The sequence below is a fragment of the Dendrobates tinctorius genome, unplaced genomic scaffold, assembly GCF_039654945.1.
Source record: "Dendrobates tinctorius isolate UK_male_01 unplaced genomic scaffold, ASM3965494v1 ptg000098l, whole genome shotgun sequence".
Classification (NCBI taxonomy): domain Eukaryota; kingdom Metazoa; phylum Chordata; class Amphibia; order Anura; family Dendrobatidae; genus Dendrobates; species Dendrobates tinctorius.
Window position 1 is genome coordinate 22,726,517 of NW_027361766.1, and position 23,719 is coordinate 22,750,235.

The 23,719-nt window shown below is 48.5% G+C and overlaps 1 protein-coding gene across 2 annotated transcripts in view; it reads left to right on the forward strand.

The window, feature by feature from the left end:
• MFSD4A (major facilitator superfamily domain containing 4A) overlaps positions 1-23,719 on the forward strand; it is a 182,866-nt gene that overhangs the window by 62,575 nt on the left and 96,572 nt on the right. For both annotated transcript variants that reach the window (XM_073587218.1, XM_073587217.1), the window contains one exon: positions 13,530-13,728. In XM_073587218.1, the coding sequence (XP_073443319.1) occupies positions 13,530-13,728 (199 nt within the window). The remainder of the gene's footprint in view (positions 1-13,529; positions 13,729-23,719) is intronic.

Here is a 23,719-nt window from a genome sequence, read left to right on the forward strand (position 1 = left end):
TCTAAATTCCCTATTAGTATGTCTTTAGAATGAGGGAGGAAACCGGAGTGCCCGGAGGAAACCCACGCAAACACGAGGAGAACATACAAACTCCTCGCAGATGTTGTCCTTGGTGGGATTCGAACCCAGGACCCTCAGCTAACCACTGAGCCACCGTGCCGTACCTACAAGGGAGATATCTGTGACGACTCTTGGAGTGGGCCCTCTGGGTCGAGGCACCAACCCTTCCAGGGCGAGCTGGCCTAGTGAGGACCACCCCCTGTACAGGGGAGTGTCAGGGGCAAGCCCCAGGGGGTAAGGTACCACGACTGCTGGCACCAGGTGGCCGGCTCACAGGAGACACGAGTGAGTGTGTCTGCAGGAACGTGCAAGGTGGTTACACGAGAGCACGTATGGTGTGCACAGACAAGCATGCCTGGGAGCGAGCAAAGCAGGGTGCGTGCTAAGGAGCACACCTGAGTACAGAGTTAAACGGAGCACGTGCAGGGAAGCACGCCAGAGTGCAAGGCTAGGCAGAAAGTGTGCCAGGAGGCACAACTGAGCATAGAGCAAAGTGTAGTATCAGAGCATGTGCCAGGAGGCACAACCGAGCACAGGGCAGAGGACAGAATCAGAGCGAGGGCCAGGAGGCACAAATGAGTGCAAAGCAGAGGACAGAATCAGAGCGAGTGCCAGGAGGCACAACTGAGGGCAAGGCAGAGGACAGAATCAGAGTGTGTGCCAGGAGGCACAACTGAGTGCGAGGCAGAGGACCCGAATACAACGCACAGCCAGACAAGGAAGACCAAGCCAGGAAGCACAACAATAATCAGGCACCTTCCATAGGAAGAGGTAGCCTGATATAGCACATGATCACTAGGACTTCCGGGTCAAGTCCTCCAATACCATAGAGAGGACAAGCCTGGAGACAGAGCAGAGGAGAGCGCGCGTGCACAATGGAACATAGCGCAACCACGGAGCTAGGAGCGAGAGGTGCGCGTTCGCACCCGACGGGACCCTCGGAGCGGCCGCGGCACCGGAAGTGGTGAGGACGAACCTGGGGTCCTGCCCCCAGGTGGGAGCGGTGTGACAGGCGGCGTGACAATATCATCCATTCCCTATGAGAGTGATATTATTATCTTCCTAAACATCCAATATCCTTTTTTCCGATAAGCTATTATACCTTATAGATAAGGTTTTTCACATTTTTATATTGTGTTTTCATCACTTTTTAACCTTTCTTTTCCCACCTGCTTACAACAGGGACAGCTAGGGAAGACAGGGTCAGCTGCCGACGAGTGGGGGCCCCACATCTCATACCTTTGAGGCTGTGTGCACACGCTGCGGATTTTGCTGCGGTTCCGCAGCGGTTTTGGCCGCTGCAGACCCGCAGCAGTTTTTGCTGCGGTGTACAGTAGCATGATTCCCTATGGGAATCAAAAACCGCAGTGCAGATGGTGTGGAATTTTCCGCGCGGATTATCTGCGGTTTTCAATCCGTAGAAAGAATTGACATGTCAATTCTTTCTGCGGATTCCCCTGCGGTTTGCCATCTCCTCCAATGAGGAGATGAAAAACCGCAGAGCAATCCGCAGGTAAAACCGCAGGTATTTTGACCTGCGGTTTCACCTGCGGATTTTACAAAATCCGCGCGGATGAATCCGCACCTAATCCACAGCGTGTGCACACAGCCTTAGGGTGCCAACCTTCGCAATCAGGTAGGATCAGTCTAGGATGCTTCTAGAGACCATTTAGGTATTTGTTTGTCTGAAGGATACGTTAGAGATATATAGGAATCAGAATAAAATTAATATTTTAAGGGATTACATATTCACAAACGTTTTTTCTCTCTCTTGTCTTGTGGACATTTTTTCTAAAGTGGAATGGCAAAGGCCAAAGGAACCATGCTACTTAAAGTTGGAAGGAGAAGATGATCTGTTACCTAGCAATGAGAAATACAGTCAGGCAGTGGGGGGGAACTTCTATACATAACACCTATGACTTGACATTACAGCAAAAATTGGAATTCTCTGCAGATATGTGGAAAAACTGCACCAAAAGGACTGGCATACAGTTAAGAGAGTTCTTTGAGATTTGAAAGAGACTCAAGACAAATTTAAGGATATCTGCAACAGGAGATCTAAAACTCACAGGCTATGTGGATGCAGACAGGGCTGGTGACTTAAGTGATCATAAATTGACAAGTGGCTATTTGTTAAAGCTTGGAGGAAGTTCAGTTTCTTGGTTTAGCAGAAAACAGGTGTCTGTAGCCTTGTCATCTACAGAAGTCTAATATGTGTCTGCAGTCCACACAAATCAATAGGTAATTTGGTTAAACCAATTGTTAGGCAATCTTGGAAATCAATCAATTCAGCCGATGGTGATTTATGAAGACAACCATGGATACATTAAACTTGCATGCAGTGAGACAATCAATGTGAGAACCAAACCCATTGACATTAAACATCATCACTTGCGTGAGTTGAAAGAACATGGCATAATTGAGTTTGTTGTTGCGAGACTGACCAGATGATAGCTAATGTTTTGATAAAGCCACTTCCAAGAGCCAAACTTGAAGAATTCAGAACCACTATGGGACCAACAGGATAAGTAGTTGTTTAGTGGAGGTGTTGGAATAATGCATATTATTGTATATATTGCATCAAGTACTATTAGCTGCTGTTTAATAGACATGAGTTTCTGTCTCCAGAAATAGTATTATATTGCCAATAAAACTCTGTTAAAAAAAGAAAACAACAAAACAACAGGAAGCACCTGTTCACTCACTGTGTGTGTAGCTGGAGGACACTTTATTTTAACTTTGCAAGCTGACAGACAAGAAGCTAAGATCCTAAGCTATAAGAAATGCCAGTTGTAAGCTGTGTTATCTTTGTTCCTGAATAAATATATATTCACTGTTAAATGGCGGGACAGTATAGATATTAATCTGCTGCCAACAAGAATCAAGGTGTTGCAATGACCCAGAGTCCAGATATCTACTCAATTGACATGTTTTGGTGAGACCTTAGCAGAGCTATTGTCCACAAACCTCAATCAACTTACAGGGTGTATCCAGGACTTTACGAAAAGAAACCACAGGAGCTATAAGCGCAGGAGGGCATGACTTTTGGGATGGGCAGATCTTTTAACTCCTGCAGTTTTGTGTGTATAGTGGTGTTGATTTTAAGCAAGAGTTTGTGCCTGGTGTGCCACTGTGAGGAGGGTGGGGCTTATTTAGGTGCGGTAAGTCTGTCTCTTTTGTGAGGATGGCGGGGGCTGGTCTCTCTCTGTGAGGGGGGTGGGGGTTTATATAGAGGAGGTAAATTTTCTTTCTACCTCTTTATTTCAAAAGATGAAATGGAGAAGACATCACCCGCCCTCCTGCCCTGTTATAATCACGGTCCTAAAACATTTTAATTATTATTTGTATAATGATGAATGCTTTATTGTATTTTTTTTGTTCTGAATTTGCTATTGTATATGTTTTACCAGGTCCAATTTTATCATGATTATAAAGAGTTAACATTGGCATTAACCTTCTAAGCCCAAGGGAAGGGCAATCCTTCAACCATAGTTGCCTAGAGGTTTCCTCCACAGGGGGTTTTTCCTCTCCTGAGCGCTGTAGGATGACTCTTTGTGAGTCAGAGGTTTGACAAGTTTACTTCCCTTAATGCTTTTGCAGGGACTTTCAGTTTATAAGTTTACAAAAGTGATTTATAAAAAAGTGTAAAAAAAAATGTGACTTGGAATTGATAACCCGTCACATCTTTGCCGTTTAAGAGTCGGGTGAAAGTTGAAAACAAGTTAAGGTGGACTCATTTTAAGTAATAGAGCAGGTAAAAACCTCATAGTGGTGAACAGGCTAGGCTTTGGTGGCCAGCCTCAAGGATGTTGTAATGGTAATGTCAATCAGGGGCGGGCACAGTGGCTAAGCACAGGAGTGAGGATAATAGGGTTATTGGTGCCCTGAAAGTTTACTGGCTATGCTTGAATGGCAAGCCAGTGCGTGCCACCCCTTTTATGGCTGTCTGTCCTGGTGCTATATGTCAGACAGCTGGGGGTATCACAGTACTTGTGAATCTCAATGTACAAGCACTTCACCTGACTCCTACTGTGGTTGTTTTAATCTTGTGATTTAAATAAAGCTGTGGCCAGTTTGACAACCAAAATAGCATGTGTATTTATTCTAGTGCCTAGGTTTACTGTAGTTATGGTTGTCCTAAGATGGAGTGGGGATCCGTCCCCTATCCAAAAGTCAAGCAAAAAATTTATCTTCACACTAATAGGCAGGTAACTGAAACTTAACCGCCTATGGTGCACAGCGCCGTTCTTCAACGGCACAGAGTGGTCACAGACTGCTTCTGCTGGGGATTCAGATGCCTCTGCTGACGTGACAGGGTGGGACTTCTGAGGTCATTCTGATTGACAGCCGGCTCCCCTAGTTAGGCAGCGCAGATACGGTTGTCAATCAGAATGACCTACGCAGTCCCACCCCGTCAACAGAGCAGACCCGAAAATAAGTCTCCACTCTGTAGATATGACATTAAGAGAGGCTTCTGTATCCCCCACAGGAGCGGTCTGTAACTGCTCTGTGCCGGGGAAGAACGGCGCTGCACACAAGAGGCAGGGAAGCTGCAATTACCTGCCTGTTAGTGCTTAGATACATTTTTGCTTTTTGTAAAATCCTGGATATTCCCTTTAAGAAATGTTGTAAAGAACATTGTTATTGTTCATTTGAGGCTGCATTTACCTGATGTTAAGACCTTTTAAGGACCAGGTGTTTTGTATGTGCAAAACCTTTGAATTCAGGTATTGTGTGCTTATTTTTTCTCATTTTTTTCATATATTTGGCAAATGAAGTTCTGTAGACACATAGCTATTTCAATACAGAAGGAAGGAAGAAAAGAAAAGGAAAGAAATGAGAATGATCTAATGATTATGGAATGAACATAAACCGAAGGCCACAGATAACCATTTCTTAGTATCTAAGTAAATATGTTTTTTTATCAGTTGCTAGATTGATTTAATCCATTTTTGGTGTGCGTCGGTTTTTACAATCAGTGTAGCATATGTTTTTCTTGTGTGCAAACAAAAAAATCCAAGCTTCTCCTACCCACTAAACAGGAAAAAACAAACAGCATTCAGATGAAGCATAGATGACATCCGAGTGATGTCCATTTTGATCATGAACCTACTCATTTGAGTAGCAGAGTTTGGCCGGGGTCAGACATGCAAGAAACTCACATGAGTCTCGTACAGTTAGGGTACCGTTACACATAGAGACGCACCAGCGATCCCGACAACGATATGGATCGCTGGTGCATCGCTAAGTGGTCACTAGTGAGCTGCCACACAGGCAGATCTCACCAGTGACATCGCTGGGGTCGGGGGTCGCTACTTACCTGTCAGACACGGCGATCCTGACGTCCTCCCGCCCGCGTCTATGCATCGCTCGTCGGCGCCACAGGAAGCGCAGCAGGAAGTGTCCGACGAGAAATGATCCAGGACCTTCTCGCGCGACCAACAATGAGCAGCGGGGGAGCTGGTCGGAGGTAAGTATCACATGCAGCGATATAGCTAGCAATATCGCTGCAACGTCACAAAATCGGTGACTTTACAGCGATATTGCTAGCAATATCGCAGTGTGTAACGGGGGCTTGAGGTCCATATATACTTGGACAGAGACAACATTTTTCTAATTTTGGTTCTAGACATTACCACAATGAATTTTAAACAAAACAATTCAGATGCAGTTGAATTTCAGACTTTCAGCTTTCATTTGAGGGTATCCACATTAAAATTGGATGAAGGGTTTAGGAGTTTCAGCTCCACCCTGTTTTTAGAGGGACCAAAAGTAATTGGACAGATTAAATAATTGTAAATAAAATGTTCATTTCTAGTACTTGGTTGAAAACCCTTTGTTGGCAATGACTGCCTGAAGTCTTGAAGTCATGGACATCACTAGACGCTGTGTTTCCTCCTTTTTGATGCTCTGCCAGGCCTTCACTGCGGTGGTTTTCAGGTTTTCAGTTGCTGTTTGTGGGCCTTTCTGTCTGAAGTTTAGTCTTTAACAAGTGAAATGCATGCTCAATTGGGTTGAGATCAGGTGACTGACTTGGCCATTCAAGAATATTCCACTTCTTTGCTTTAATAAACTCCTGGGTTGCTTTGGCTTTATGTTTTGGGTCATTGTCCATCTGTATTACGAAACGACGACCAATCAGTTTGGCTGCATTTGGCTGGATCCGAGCACACAGTATGGCTCTGAATACCTCAGAATTCATTCGGCTGCTTCTGTCCTGTGTCACATCATCAATAAACACTAGTGACCCAGTGCCACTGGCAGCCATGCATGCCCAAGCCATCACACTGCCTCCGCCATGTTTTACAGAATGTTTAGAACCAAAATTAGAAAAATGTTGTCTCTGTCCAAATATATATGGACCTAACTGTATGTCAATACCCAGCACTGCCGCCGGCACTCGGGACCGGAGCATGTGGCTGCAAAGAAATACATGCCGCTGCATGCTCCTGTCCAAGTGCTGGCAGCAGTGCCGGGTATTGACATGCAAGACTCATGCGAGTTTCTCACATGTCTGACCCTGGCCTTTGACCCACAAATTGGATTAAAATCAGACCTGCCTTTTTTATCTTTATCAGTCTGTCTTCAAAAAATTAAAAAACTGACACGTGAACAAGCTAGTAAGTTAGAATAGGTAAATATACAAGTTCTGTCTGTGAAAAACATGAAGACATACCGTATATACTTGTGTATAAGCCGAGATTTTCAGCCCATTTTTTTGGGCTGAAAGTCCCCTTCTCAGCTTATCCACGAGTCATATACCGGGGAGTCGGCGGGGGAGGGGGATCGGGGGTGTCAGAGATCATACTCACCCCCTCCTGGCTTGTCTCTGCAGCCCCCCTGCTTGCTCCGGGTTCTCAGCGCCCCTGCTCTTCCTGCTTCAGCGGTCACGTGGTACCGCTCATTAAACTCATGAATATGCGCATATTTATGACTTTAATGAGCGGTACCGCGTGACCGCTGAAGCAGGAAAAGCACAGCGGCACCGAGAACATGGAACAAGCAGGGGCTGCGCTGCAGAGACGAGTGCCAGGTGGGGATGAGTATGAATGGGGGGAGCCATATTCACCTGTCCCCGTTCCAGAGCCGGCAATGCTGATGAGCAGCGGGCAGCAGGAGGTGAGTATACAGTTTTGTTTTGTTTTTTGTAACGGGGCAACGGCAGCAGCAGCAACATGATGGGGCCACTCACTGTCCTCATTATCTGGGGCCACACACTGTGCAGCAAAACTAGGGCCACTCACTGTGCAGCATTATCTGGGGCCACTCACTGTGCAGCATTATCTGGGGCCACACACTGTGCAGCATTATCTGGGGCCACACACTGTGCAGCATTATCTGGGGCCACTCACTGTGCAGCATTATCTGGGGCCACTCACTGTGCAGCATTATCTGGGGCCACACACTGCAGCATTATCTGGGGCCACTCACTGAGCAGCATTATCTGGGGCCACTCACTGTGCAGCATTATCTGGGGCCACACACTGTGCAGCATTATCTGGGGCCACACACTGTGCAGCATTATCTGGGACCACACACTGTGCAGCATTATCTGGGGCCACACACTGTGCAGCATTATCTGGGACCACACACTGTGCAGCATTATCTGGGGCCACTCACTGTGTAGCATTATCTGGGGCCACTCACTGTGCAGCATTATCTGGGGCCACTCACTGTGCAGCATTATCTGGGGCCACTCACTGTGCAGCATTATCTGGGGCCACTCACTGTGTAGCATTATCTGGGGCCACTCACTGTGCAGCATTATCTGGGGCCACTCACTATGCAGCATTATCTGGGGCCACTCACTGTGCAGCATTATCTGGGGCCACTCACTGTGCAGCATTATCTGGGGCCACTCACTGGGTAGCATTATCTGGGGCCACTCACTGTGTAGCATTATCTGGGGCCACTCACTGTGCAGCATTATCTGGGGCCACTCACTGTGCAGCATTATCTGGGGCCACTCACTGTGTAGCATTATCTGGGGCCACTCACTGTGCAGCATTATCTGGGGCCACTCACTGTGCAGCATTATCTGGGGCCACTCACTGTGCAGCATTATCTGGGGCCACACACTGTGCAGCAAAACTGGGGCCACTCACTGTGCAGCATTATCTGGGGCCACTCACTGTGCAGCATTATCTGGGGCCACTCACTGTGCAGCATTATCTGGGGCCACTCACTGTGCAGCATTATCTGGGGCCACACACTGCAGCATTATCTGGGGCCACTCACTGTGCAGCATTATCTGGGGCCACTCACTGTGCAGCATTATCTGGGGCCACTCACTGTGCAGCATTATCTGGGGCCACACACTGTGCAGCATTATCTGGGGCCACACACTGTGCAGCATTATCTGGGACCACACACTGTGCAGCATTATCTAGGGCCACACACTGTGCAGCATTATCTGGGACCACACACTGTGCAGCATTATCTGGGGCCACACACTGTGCAGCATTATCTGGGGCCACTCATTGTGCAGCAAAACTGGGGCCACTCACTGTGTAGCATTATCTGGGTCACTCACTGTGCAGCATTATCTGGGGCCACTCACTGTGCAGCATTATCTGGGGCCACTCACTGTGCAGCATTATCTGGGGCCACACACTGTGCAGCAAAACTGGGGCCACTCACTGTGCAGCATTATCTGGGGCCACTCACTGTGCAGCATTATCTGGGGCCACACACTGCAGCATTATCTGGGGCCACTCACTGTGCAGCATTATCTGGGGCCACTCACTGTGCAGCATTATCTGGGGTCACACACTGTGCAGCATTATCTGGGGCCACACACTGTGCAGCATTATCTGGGGCCACACATTGTGCAGCAAAACTGGGGCCACTCACTGTGCAGCATTATCTGGGGCCACTCACTGTGCAGCCTTATCTGGGGCCACACACTGCAGCATTATCTGGGGCCACTCACTGTGCAGCATTATCTGGGGCCACTCACTGTGCAGCATTATCTGGGGCCACACACTGTGCAGCATTATCTGGGGCCACACACTGTGCAGCATTATCTGGAGCCACACACTGTGCAGCATTATCTGGGATCACACACTGGGCAGCATTATCTAGGGCCACACACTGTGCAGCATTATCTGGGACCACACACTGTGCAGCATTATCTGGGGCCACACACTGTGCAGCATTATCTGGGGCCACTCATTGTGCAGCAAAACTGGGGTCACTCACTGTGTAGCATTATCTGGGTCACTCACTGTGCAGCATTATCTGGGGCCACTCACTGTGCAGCATTATCTGGGGCCACTCACTCTGCAGCATTATCTGGGGCCACACACTGTGCAGCAAAACTGGGGCCACTCACTGTGCAGCATTATCTGGGACCACTCACTGTGCAGCATTATCTGGGGCCACACACTGCAGCATTATCTGGGGCCACACACTGTGCAGCATTATCTGGGGCCACTCACTGTGCAGCATTATCTGGGGCCACTTACTGTGCAGCATTATCTGGGGCCACACACTGTGCAGCATTATCTGGGGCCACACACTGTGCAGCATTATCTGGGGCCACACATTGTGCAGCAAAACTGGGGCCACTCACTGTGCAGCATTATCTGGGGCCACACACTGCAGCATTATCTGGGGCCACTCACTGTGCAGCATTATCTGGGGCCACTCACAGTGCAGCATTATCTGGGGCCACACACTGTGCAGCATTATCTGGGGCCACACACTGTGCAGCATTATCTGGAGCCACACACTGTGCAGCATTATCTGGGATCACACACTGGGCAGCATTATCTAGGGCCACACACTGTGCAGCATTATCTGGGACCACACACTGTGCAGCATTATCTGGGGCCACACACTGTGCAGCATTATCTGGGGCCACTCATTGTGCAGCAAAACTGGGGCCACTCACTGTGTAGCATTATCTGGGTCACTCACTGTGCAGCATTATCTGGGGCCACTCACTGTGCAGCATTATCTGGGGCCACTCACTCTGCAGCATTATCTGGGGCCACACACTGTGCAGCAAAACTGGGGCCACTCACTGTGCAGCATTATCTGGGGCCACTCACTGTGCAGCATTATCTGGGGCCACACACTGCAGCATTATCTGGGGCCACACACTTTGCAGCATTATCTGGGGCCACTCACTGTGCAGCATTATCTGGGGCCACTCACTGTGCAGCATTATCTGGGGCCACACACTGTGCAGCATTATCTGGGGCCACTCACTGTGCAGCATTATCTGGGGCCAGTCACTGTGCAGCATTATCTGGAGCCACTCACTGTGCAGCATTATCTGGGGCCACTCACTGTGCAGCATTATCTGGGGCCACTCACTGTGTATCATTATCTGGGGCCACTCACTGTGCAGCATTATCTGGGGCCACACACTGCAGCATTATCTGGGGTCACACACTGTGCAGCATTATCTGGGGCCACTCACTGAGCAGCATTATCTGTGGCCACTCACTGAGCAGCATTATCTGGGGCCACTCACTGTGCAGCATTATCTGGGGTCACTCACTGTGCAGCATTATCTGGGGCCACTCACTGTGCAGCATTATTTGGGGCCACTCACTGTGCAGCATTATCTGGGGCCACACACTGTGCAGCATTATCTGGGGTCACACACTGTGCAGCATTATCTGGGACCACACACTGTGCAGCATTATCTAGGGCCACACACTGTGCAGCATTATCTGGGGCCACACACTGTGCAGCATTATCTGGGGCCACTCACTGTGCAGCAAAACTGGGGCCACTCACTGTGTAGCATTATCTGGGGCCACTCACTGTGCAGCATTATCTGGGGCCACTCACTGTGCAGCATTATCTCGGGCCACTCACTGTGCAGCATTATCTGGGGCCACACACTGTGCAGCAAAACTGGGGCCACTCACTGTGCAGCATTATCTGGGGCCACTCACTGTGCAGCATTATCTGGGGCCACTCACTGTGCAGCATTATCTAGGGCCACACACTGTGCAGCATTATCTGGGGCCACACACTGTGCAGCATTATCTGGGGCCACACACTGTGCAGCATTATCTGGGGCCACTCCCTGTGCAGCAAAACTGGGGCAACTCACTGTGTAGCATTATCTGGGGCCACTCACTGTGCAGCATTATCTGGGGCCACTCACTGTACAGCATCATCTGGGGCCACACACTGTGCAGCAAAACTGGGGCCACTCACTGTGCAGAATTATCTGGGGCCACTCACTGTGCAGCATTATCTGGGGCCACACACTGCAGCATTATCTGGGGCCACTCACTGTGCAGCATTATCTGGGGCCACACACTGTGCAGCATTATCTGGGGCCACACACTGTGCAGCATTATCTGGGGCCACACACTGTGCAGCATTATCTGGGGCCACACACTGTGCAGCATTATCTGGGCCACACACTGTCACTGTGCAGCATTATCTGGGGCCACACACTGTGCAGCAAAACTGGGGCCCCTCACTGTGCAGCATTATCTGGGGCCACTCACTGTGTAGCATTATCTGGAGCCACTCACTGTGCAGCAAAACTGGGGCCACTCACTGTGCACCCTAGGCTTATACACGAGTCAGTAAGTTTTCCCAGTTTTTTGTGACAAAATTAGGGGGATCAGCTTATACACGGGTCGGCTTATACACAAGTATATACGGTATGTGAAACACGGAAGTCTGAATGAGGCCCAAGTGAGAACCACAATATAGACTCATTCTCTCCACATTTTATTCATACTGTTTGTCACATACAGTGAGGTAGAAAAAAAAGATAAGAACTTACAGAAGACTTGGAAGGACAGACAAAGGGTAAAGATATAAAATATATTGTATTTACACAATAGCTAGAAATGATTTGAGCCGCTTCCTTAAAGGAGCTACTTCTGTTTTTAACAATTTTTTTATGAAAGCAATAAAATGCTTAACTACTCTATGACTAACTAGAACTATATCCTCATATTGTACATTTTACGAGAATATGTGTTTGTGAAATCTTACACCATATCTATAAGGCCACATTCACACATTCAGTATATGGTCAGTATTTTACCTCAGTATTTGTAAGATGAAACCAGGAGAGGAACAATCAGAGGAAAAGTATAATAGAAACACGTCACCACTTCTTAATTTATCACCCACTCCTGGTTTTGGCTTACAAATACTGAGGTAAAAAACTGACCAAATACTCAACATGTTCACGTTGTCTAAGACTACAAAAGAAAATCTTCCTTAAAACTAGTTGTTCTGATGTGTCTATTAAATCTTAGGCCATGTTCCCATGTGTGGAGTTTGTTCTACAAGTTCTCCCCAGGAGTCTGCAACACAATACGCAATAGGAATCTGCTATAGTAAAGATATATTCACACAGCGCCTTTTTCAAGCAGCTACCTGGTGGAATAAGTGCTCAATACTAGAGATGAGCGACTTTGCTTTTTTAGGGTCGAGTCGGGTTTCATGAAACCCGACTTTCTCAAAAGTCGAGTCGAACGAAATCGGCCGACTATAGGGAAAAGTCGTGAAACACGAAACCCAATGCAAGTCAATGGGGAGAAAAGTCGGCAGTGAGTGGACTGTAAACTCACCTGGCATGAATTTTAACCCTAGAGGCGGCGAAATCTCTCTCTCTCTCTTCTCCCTCTCTCTCTCTCCCACTCCCACTCCAGCTACGCTCCCGCTACGCTTCTCTCATTGAAAAGTCACGTGCAAGCATTCGGCGAAACCCGACTTTGGCGCTTGGCCGCCGACCACATGGCCAACTTCACACTGTGGTCGGGTTTCGTTTCATGAAACCTGACTTTGGCGAAAGTCGGCGACTTTTTAATCTGACCGACCTGTTTCGCTCAACTCTACTCAATACATGTTAAAAACAATGAACATTGTTCTGCCCTCTGATATAGGGCAGTCTGTTTTGTGTTATGTGCTCCGAATAGGGCAGTCTGTTTGTATTATGTGCTGGGTTAATTTTTATGATCTAATTAATAAGGATAATGGTTTCTATTCCTGTTACCTAGCTTCTATACTGGGTAGGCCCCATTTATACATGAAAAGTACTAAGTGTGAAATATATACAGTACTTAACTGCTTTGTTTGTTCATACAGAATGAGATATTATATGGAAACAATTTTGAACCATTTTCCTAGAGGACAATGTGATATTTGATTTGTAATTCTGGTGGCAACGGTTTATATTGATAGTAGATAGCTGTTCACCAAACTAGCGCCCAGACAACCGCTGTCACATGTGTTTGGGCACCTTAATTGTGACAAAAGTGTAAACTGTGAAGTGCATATGTTGACATTGCTATAGCTTGCACCCTATTTTATTACTGTGACGTCCTCACACATATTCTTCTACTAATAATCATTTTTATCTGTCCCGTTGAATCAATGGGTACCTGGCATAGGACAAGTTATAATGAATCTTCTGGGTATACATGATGTACCCCTGTAGTTTCTTCTTGCTGATCTTATTACTTTGCTATCCACAGATTGAAGCTGTGTTTGTTCATTTTGTTGATATGTTCACTGACCATCTCATTGGTATTCGCCATCATTCCATTTTGTGATCATGTTGGAGTTCTTGCAATGGTTATGGCAGTGGCTGGTCTAGCAATGGGCAACATTGATACCATCTCCAACATGCAGCTTGTGAAAATCTATCAGCAGGACTCAGCAGTTTTCTTACAGGTAAGAGATATGTGGAAATTCCATAGAGATGTGAAGACATTTAATTGCCAAAAATAATAATATTCCATTACTTGGGTTTGTATAATGGTACTCATATTGTGTATACAGTTTTGTGATTGCCATAGCTCAGAGACCCACACCTCATTCCAAGGTCTAAAAATGCTGCTCAAACAATGCATGTGATTTAGCTCCACAATATTGCAAAACATTGTGGGCAATAGATGTCCACGGACACCAAGACTCAGAAATAATAACAATGAAAGAGAGAAGTCTAAAACATTATATAACTATTGACTCCAATGTTTATAGGAGTCCAACTGCAATGATGAATATAGTTACAATTCTCTGTGATTTTAAGGTTAAGAAAATTCCAGAAAAAAATACATAGATAGGTAGAAAATAATTGCATCATGTGACTTCCTCTCTGGATGTATCAGCTGAACAATAAACAAAGAAACTCCGGTATCATATAGAACTAAGGAGATTTGAGTGCTGATGGAGTGCTGACTTCATAAATATGAACAAATACATTTTATTAGTCAAAATCAATCATAAATATATATATATATCTCTTTTCCTTGTATACTATTGTAGGGGAAGTGGGCTGACATATGGACTTGTCTGCAGCAGGAAGGGTTAATGTACAATATGCTGGACATAGACTGATGTATAGGAAGGTGGGGGACAGCTAGACAGAGGAGAAGGATGTTGTAATACAGGGTTTCTGCCACTAGGGGGGGACCAAGGACAGCAGAAATGGAGGAAGGTGTAGTATTGCAGTTTGGCCACAAGATGGGAGCAGGGAGCAGTGAGAGCAGGACTGAACATCAGCTTATGGCTACGAAACTGCACAGTCATGGGGGCGGGGTTACAAGGACTCTAGGGGGAATTCCCAGGGAGGGGATATATAGAAGGCAGAGAGTTCTAGAAGAGTCAGTCCAGGGAGAGGAGCTAAGGAGAGAAGAAGACTGAAGCAGGAGATGGATGCTCCGGAAGGGACTGACAATAGAGACGGTCAGGCGGGTGACCCTGACAGGAGAAGCCGCAGGCAGAGAGAGAGCGTGGGGGTACCACAAGACGGACTTACTCGGGCAGGCGAAGCGCTGTGGTGGTAGGCCTAGGGCAGCCACAGTGAAAGAGCCGCGAGGGATGTCATAGAGGCGAGGAGGAGGCAAATGAAGGTACCCGGGCCTGTGTGCAGAGTCGAGCAGCTGCTGTGTGGTGCTACGGAGTTTGTCGTGCAGCTGCTGTGTGGTGCTGCGGGTTGTGAGAGTGTGGGGAGGAGGACCCCCACATAGTGATTGGGCCGGAACCAAGGGGACCGCCATCAGAGTTATTGAAGGAATCACATCAGGAGGATTACAAAGGAAGACATGCGACTGAAGTTGTCAGGGCGACAGGGGGCGGGGCTAGAGTAAAAGGAGCAGGGGACGCGCTGAAGTGGCAGTTGGGGAAGAGAGGGAGTGAAGGCAGGACGCAGGGTGACTTGCAGGGGCGCCGAGAGGAGCCTGCGAGGAGAAAGCTGGACATTTACCGACAAGAGAGACGTGAGAGACTGTTCCCAGAGACTGCTCCCCGCTCCCGTTCTGAGAGAATCATCCCCGCTACCCCCCGCCTTGGTGAGAGAGGAACTTTACCTCAGGTTGTGGCCGTGAGTACCGGTAACCAGGCCACAGAGGCCTGGGCCCTTCCCCCCAGCCTTCCCCCATCACGCCGACCCGGCCGTCACCGGCCTGAAGATACGCCACCTTGTCACAGGCGAGATAAAAGGCTCGCTACCCTGGCTTTGGGAGAGACTCCTTGATAAAGGACGGCTACAGGTCATCTGGGGAACTGCGTCATTACCGCGCGCCACTTCCATCATTTCCTTCAGGGCCTGTTGCGCCCCAACGGCATCGCTTTCTTCAGGCCCTGTAGCGCCCCAACGGCATCGCTTTCTTCAGGGCCTGTTGCGCCCCACCATCATTGTTTTCTTCAGGGCATGTTGCGCCCCAGCGGCAGCGCTTTCTTCAGGGCCTGTTGCGCCTCAACGGCATCGCTTTCTTCAGGGCCTGTTGCGCCCCAGCGGCAGCGTTTTCTTCAGGGCCTGTTGCGCCCCAGCGGCAGCGTTTCCTTTAGGGCCTGTTGCGCCCCAACGGCCTCGCTTTCTTCAGGGCTTGTTGCGCCCCAACGGCATCGCTTTCTTCAAGGCCTGTTGCGCCCCAACGGTATTGCTTTCTTCAGGGCCTGTTGCGCCCCACCGTCATCACTTTCTTCAGGACCTGTTGAGCCCCATTCCTTCCCGGGGAAGCGAGACTTCAGGACAGCCGCCTCAGTGACCTCAACGCGGCCACGCTACCGAAACCAGCAGTCCCTGGAAGGCTAAGTGGCATTATATGTGGTTAAGATTGTGAGTCCCTGCGTGGACTGTTTGTGTTGTTCTTAATACTTGTTTTGTTCAGCCAAGCCCAGCGGCTAAAGTTATATAAAAGTAATTTCGTAAACCACCATTCGTCTAGTGCAGGGGTCCTCAAACTACGGCCTGCGGGCCGCATGCGGCCCTCCAAAGACTTTTATCCGACCCCCCGCCAGGCCGACTTTGAGCTCATGAACGGCACTGCAGTTCAGTGCCGGCGGGCCGTGTAATTGCGGGCGGGACGAGGCGCCGAGGAAAGGCGTTGCGCAGCCCTCCCGCAGCACAGTGCACAGAGATGACGTGATTGTCATCACGCCGCCTGCGCGGTCTGATGATGTCACGCCGCCTGGGCCTGTGCCGGAAAAAGACGGAGACGAGCGGGCGCCTCTTCAGAGTAGCGCGGGGACATAGGTGAGTACTTTTTTTTTTTTTTTTGCTGGGTCCTATTGGGGACATTGTTCTGCCTAGTGGGGACCTGTGCTACCTATTGGGGACATTTTTCTGCCTAGTGGGGACATTGTTCTGCCTAATGGGGACCTGTGCTACCTATTGGGGACATTTTCCTGCCTAGTGGGGACATTTTTCTGCCTAATGGGGACCTGTGCTACCTATTGGGGACATTTTCCTGCCTAATGGGGACCTGTGCTACCTATTGGGGACATTTTCCTGCCTAATGGGGACATTTCCCTGCCTAATGGGGACCTGTGCTACCTATTGGGGAGATTTTCCTGCCCAATGGGGACATTTTCCTTCCTAATGGGGACCTGTGCTACCTATTGGGGACATTTTCCTGCCTAATGGGGACATTTTCCTGCCTAATGGGGACCTGTGCTACCTATTGGGGACATTTCCCTGCCTAATGGGGACATTTTCCTGCCTAATGGGGACCTGTGCTACCTATTGGGGACATTTTCCTGCCTAGTGGGGACCTGTGCTACCTATTGGGGACATTTACCTGCCTATTGGGGACCTGTGCTGCCTATTGGGGACTACTATGCTGCCTATGGGGGACTACTATGCTGCTTATGGGGGATTATGCTGCCTATGGGGGATTATGCTGCCTATTAGGGACTATTATGCTGCCTATGGGGGATTATGCTGCCTATTGGGGACATTTACCTGTCTATTGGGGACTGGCAAGGCTGCATTGATAGGCACTGATGACATTGCAATGATGGGCAGTGCAGTCTGTATGTCTCTGTGTGTGCAATTTTATTTCTGGTGTAGTTTTTGTAGAGCTGTATATATATTGGTATTTTACTAATAGCGATTTTGAATTTCTAGGAAACAATGACATCGAGAAAGAGAAAAATTGACTCGGAGTGTAGGATATTCAAGGAACAGTGGACTTATGATTACTTTTTCATGCAGTACAAGGAAAGAGCTGTCTGTTTGATATGCCAGAATATAGTGTCTGTGTTCAAAGAATACAATTTGCGTCGACACTATCAAACTCAACATAAAGATAAATATGATTGTTTGGTCGGAGAAGTGAGAAAAGATAAAATATTAAAACTAAAAAATACATTGACAACTCAGCAAAATACGTTTGTGAAGCAGAAGCAGCTAAATATTTCATCACTGCAAGCAAGTTTTCAAGTTGCCAAGCTAATAGCGTGCACTGGCAGACCATTCGTGGAGGGAGAATTTGTTAAAGAATGCCTTCTTTCTGTAGCCAAAGAGATGTGTCCAGAGAAGGTCGATTTATTTAGTACAGTGAGTCTTTCAGGACCTACAATTACACAAAGGATTGAAGAAATGGGAGACAATTTGCATCAGCATTTGCAAAACTCCGCAAAAAAACTTTCCTATTTTTCCTTGGCACTCGACGAAAGTAATGATATTCGTGATTCTGCACAACTTCGAATTTTTATTCATGGGACGAATGATTATTTTGAAGTCACAGAAGAGCTTGCTGCACTGCAAAGCATCAAAGGAACAACTACAGGAGAGGATATCTATGAAAAGGTTTGCCAAACTGTGAATGGTTTGGAGCTGGACTGGGCTAAACTAGCCAGTGTGACAACTGATGGTGCTCCTAGCATGGTGGGGTCTAAGAAAGGAGTAATTGCTCGCATTAACCAAGAGATGGACAAGCATAACAATTCTCATCCAATAGCCATACACTGCCTCATCCACCAACAGGCGCTGTGTAGTAAATCACTGAAGTGGGACTCTGTTATGAAAATGGTGGTATCTTGTGTTAACTTCATTAGAGCTAATGCATTAAACCACAGACAATTTCAGGAATTTCTGTCTGAGCTAAATGTTGGCTATGAAGATGTTCTGTACCACACAGAAGTCCATTGGCTGAGTCGAGGGAGAGTTTTGAAACGTTTCTATGACTTGCTTCCACAGATTACAGAATTTCTGCTTTCAAAAAACAAAGAAATACCAGAGCTCAATGATGCAGAATGGAAATGGCACCTCGCCTTTCTGACAGATGTAACAGAGTTACTTAACAGTTTCAATGTGCAACTTCAAGGAAAGCGGAAGCTCATCTGTGATATGCAATCACATGTGAAAGCATTTGAAGTAAAATTAGGCCTCCTCATCAAACAAGTGAAGGAGGAAAATTTCTGCCATCTCCCCACAACTCAAAATTTGTTAGCGGAAAAACCACTGGTTGCATTCCCAAACAAAACATGTGTGGATTCACTGGAAATCTTACTAAAGCAGTTCGAATTTAGATTTAAAGAGCTTCATCTCCATGGACAGGACATACAGCTGTTCCGTAACCCATTTTCTATTGACATTGAAAATGTGGATACAGTTTACCAAATGGAACTGGCTGAACTACAGAATTGTGACTCTCTGAAAGACGCATTCAAGTCAAGCAGCCTTCCTAATTTCTATGCATCTCTCCCCTCTGAGACATATCCTAATCTCAGGAAGCATGCACTCAAAATGGCAACCATCTTTGGCAGCACTTATGTCTGTGAACAGACTTTTTCCAGAATGAAACACCTGAAATCTCCTACCAGATCTAGTCTAACTGATGAACACTTGCATCACTTGTTACGACTAGCAGTGACAAATATGGAACCGGACATTGACCATCTCATTAGCCAGAAGCAGGCCCACAGTTCCCATTGAAATATTGGTAAGTTTGTTAATTTAACACTTGTTCTTCATTTTAAAAATTGTATTTGTTCTGGTTTTGTTTCTTTTTTCTTCTAAATAAGATATGTGCAGTGTGCATAGGGCAGGCCATAGGAATTTGTTCATAGTTTTTTTTAGAAACTATATTCTGGCCCTCCAATGGTCTGAGGGACCGTGAACTGGCCCCCTGTTTAAAAAGTTTGAGGACCCCTGGTCTAGTGTCTCGTCACTGCATCCTGCGAACCTGCTCAACCCTACACTTGGCGTAGTCGGCAGGATGCAGTCTCCGAGCGTAGACGGTGGTGGCCCAGGTCAGGGGGAAGCCGTAAACTCTGTAGATAATGAGGGCCCCCGTACTAGCATTTCATTGGGGGCCATGCTGAACAACCTGCCTAGATTCTCCGGCTCCAATACTATGCTATGGAGCTGGACAGAGCGAATGCGGGGGCTCTTTCGGATGCACCCAATGACCCCTGACCTGGAAGCTGAAGTGGCACTCATGGCCCTAGACGGGGAGGTGCGGAGGTCAGTGATGTTGAAACCTCCGGGGCACTGCAACACTTTTGAAAAGGTGTTGCAGATAGTGGAACAGACCCACGGGGATCCCACTAATGTGGGAGAGTTAAGGACCCGTCTGTTTAGCCGGATGCAGGCAGAGGGGGAGACGATTACTCAGTATATGAATGTACTCCAAGAATTGCATACGGCTATTGAAAGAAAAGACGGGGTAGGGGTAGGACCTGTTGACATTACCCTACGTGACCTACTGGTGACTGGACTGCGAGATCCACTGATAAAGCAGGCATTACGGGAACAGATCAGAATGAATCCCCAAATAGACTTTTCAGAAGTGGGAAGTCAGGCACGGGTTCGGGAGCAAGAGCAGGGGATGGCGGCCCCGTGGGGAAGGTCCAAGGTGTGGAGGCCTCCTCGAACACAGTTGAGGAACCTCAGTGGGTGGAGGAGATGAAGCGAGAATTGAAAAATATTAAGAGCGAGTTGGCTGAAGTAAAGAGAAGAACCGAACCGGAGACTGGACGACCCAGTGTTAATCCCGGTCCCTGGGGGTCACGCTCTCCGCGGGGTGGTCAATCTATACCGGCCCGGTGTTATGAGTGTGGAGAACCAGGCCACTTCACCCGAGAGTGTCCGCGGCGTGGGAGATACCCACCCCGGCGGCCATTAAACTAAAGGGCTCCGGGCTGGGGGGACGCCGCTCGGAGCCGAAAACCACAACTAGGGGTGGTGGAAGTCTCGAAGATTTGGTAGCAAAGTGTCCGGTAGTTTGGGCAGAAGTAGAGGGCCCGTCCGGTGGACACGGGGTCACAAGTAACCACTATGCCCGCAGCATACTTTCAACAAAACTTTCCGGAGGCAGCAAGGCCTCAGTGGGGGCCCATGATTAGACTAGTAGCCGCCAACCAATTGCCGGTCCCGGTTGCCGGGGTAGTGTGGGTGCAGATGACGTTGTGCGGTAAACCCCTCGGCTGCAGAGGGGTGGTGCTGACTCAAGGAGAAGCTGATCAACGACACCCCGTCACCCTAGGCATGAATATTTTAAAAGAGTTTGGTAACCTGTTGCTTAATGATCCCACATAAAGGACACTGAAGCAGTGGGGTTCTCGCACAGCTCAGGGACAGGTATTCCAGCAGCTGGTGCGAGGTGCGCGGGTGCATCGGGACTGCCAGGAGGGTGAGGCTCTGGGCAAGGTCATCGCGTCAGGGGCACCCCTGCTTGTGCTGTCTCCTGGACAGACAGTGGTGGCCCTGCCAATTCGGGCCCCGATACCTTTGGAGGGCGTAGAGGTGCAGGTGGAGCCGTGTCACTCAGAGCACTTACCTCCTGGCATACTGGTGGCCCGTTCCCTCGCTACGGTGTGAAAAGGAACCGTCCTGGCCCGCTGCGTTAACCTTGGAGACCGAGATACCATTCTGAAAGCACGGACTGTACTGGCCAAACTAGTAAAGCCTTTAGAAGAAGTGCTGCCCGCTCCTGCGGTTCAATTACGAGTACACCCCGAGGATCCTTGGGAGGTAACAATACGAACCTTACAGGCCCACGAAGTCTCGACACAAGAGAAGGGCCGAAATATTTTGGAACAGATGCGGGCCGAGCTTTCTGGACTAACTGCGGCCTAACTTTCACAAGTAAAGGCATTGCTGGGACAGTACCATGAAGTATTTGCTAGCCATGAGGACGACTTTGGGTGTACCACCGCCATCACTCATGAGATCCCCACAGCAGTAGCGGCCCCTATCCGAGAACGATATCGACAGATACCGCCACAACTCTATCAAGAGGTGAAAACTTTGCTGGCTCAGATGCTGCAAAAAGGGGTGATACGGGAAAGTCAAAGCCCTTGGGCGGCCCCCATCGTGTTGGTCCGGAAGAAAGATGGTACACTACGATTCTGTGTGGATTATCGTAAATTGAATGCTTGCACTATTAAAGACTCATACCCACTGCCCCGCATAGAAGAATCTCTGTCTGCATTGGGCAAAGAAACCTGGACTTGGCCAGTGGGTACTGGCAGGTGCCCATGTCAGAAGAGGACAGAGCTAAGACGGCGTTCATAATGCCCATGGGACTGTTTGCGTTTAATCGAATGCCATTCGGGCTGGCCAATGCCCCCGGGACCTTTCAGCGATTGATGGAGCGATGTCTAGGGGATCTCAATTTTGAGGCCACGTTGATCTACCTGGACGACATCATTGTCTATGCCTCCTCCTTCGAGGACCACCTGAAGCGGTTGGGACAGGTACTCAGCCGGCTGCAAAAGTACGGGTTGAAGGTGAAGCCTCATAAATGCCACCTATTTCGCTCTCAGATTGAGTATCTGGGTCATGTCGTTTCGGCAGAGGGTGTGAGGCCATCCCGGGAGAAGATTGCTGCTATCCAGGAATGACCTACCCCCGAGACGGTGAAAGACGTGCGGGCTTTTCTGGGGTTAGCTGGATATTACCGTCGTTTCGTAAAGAATTTTGCATGTCGAGCTCGAGCCCTGCATGACCTGCTGAAGGGGGCTCCCGCTGGGGCCAATGGGCGAAAAATCCAGTGGCAACACCCTCAGGAAGAGGCCTTCCGAGATCTGATGGCTGCACTCTCGGATGCCCCAGTGTTGGCTTATGCGGATTTCTCTCAGCCGTTCATCCTGCACATTGACGGGAGTCTTCACGGGCTTGGGGCTGTGTTGTCACAGGTTCAGGATGGCCGGGAGAGGGTGATCGCATATGGAAGCCGTTCACTCCATGACTCCGAGCGTAACCCTGACAATTACAGCTCTTTTAAGCTCGAGCTCCTCGCAGTGGTGTGGGCTATGATGGAGAGATTCGCAGAGTACCTAGCGGGCTCCGAGGTGGAATGCGAACTGACAACAACCCACTGACTCATTTGGAAAACGCCAAGTTGGGGGCTTTGGAGCAGCGATGGGTGGCCCGAATGGCAAAGTACAATTACAAGATTATTTACAAAAGAGGGGCCGAGAATGTTCATGCAGATGCTCTCTCCAGGATTCGACATACGACTCCCGGACAGAATCGAGACGAAGAATTAGAAGGAGAGGAAATACCGTTCGCTCTTACCGCTGCCGTGCTCACCAATGTTGATGCAAAAGTATCTTCCCCAGAGGCCCACAGGGGCATCCTGGAACAATCTCGGGATAAGTGGGTACAACAGCAACAAGAAGATGAAGAAGTTGGACTTCTCCGGACATGGGTCGCCACTGGTCAATTACCCACTGATACTCAACGACAAACTTTGACCCAAGACCTGTCGCTGATGCTGCGACAATGGGAGAGACTGATTATCTGAAAGGGACTACTGTACCGTAAAATCACTTCGCAAACAACCTCAACGACTGTTTGGCAGGTGGTTACGCCCGGAGCTCAACTATACGAACTGGTTCGAGAGGCTCACGAAAAAGGGGCCCACTTTGGAGTCAAAAAGACTTTGCAATGGTTACAACAGAAAGTTTATCACCCACGCTTGTCGGCTGTTGTGGACGAAGTTTGCTGTACCTGCCGCTTATGTGAATTGGCCAAACCGCCCGCTCAGAGGGCCGCAACACAGACGATTGTGACTTCAGCACCCTTTGAGCTCCTGACGGTGGATTATCTGCACATTGGTCCCGCATTCCAGGGATACGAACACTGCCTCGTCATGGTGGATCATTTCACCAAGTTCGCTGTGGTCACCCCTACTCGAGACCAGACCGCGGAGTCAGCCGCCTCCGCGATTTGCAGAAACTTTATACAAGTGTACGGCTGTCCTCAACGTATACATTCCGACCAGGGAGCATGTTTTTTGGGGAAAGTTATGGAGGAACTACTTCATCTTTATGGGATTGATAAATCCCGGACCACACCATATCACCCGCAAGGGAATGGGGCTTGTGAGCGATTTAATCGGACATTGATTCAAATGCTACGCACTCTGGAGAGTGACAAGAAAGCTCGTTGGCCTGAATATGTTTCTGAATTAGTATGGGTTTATAA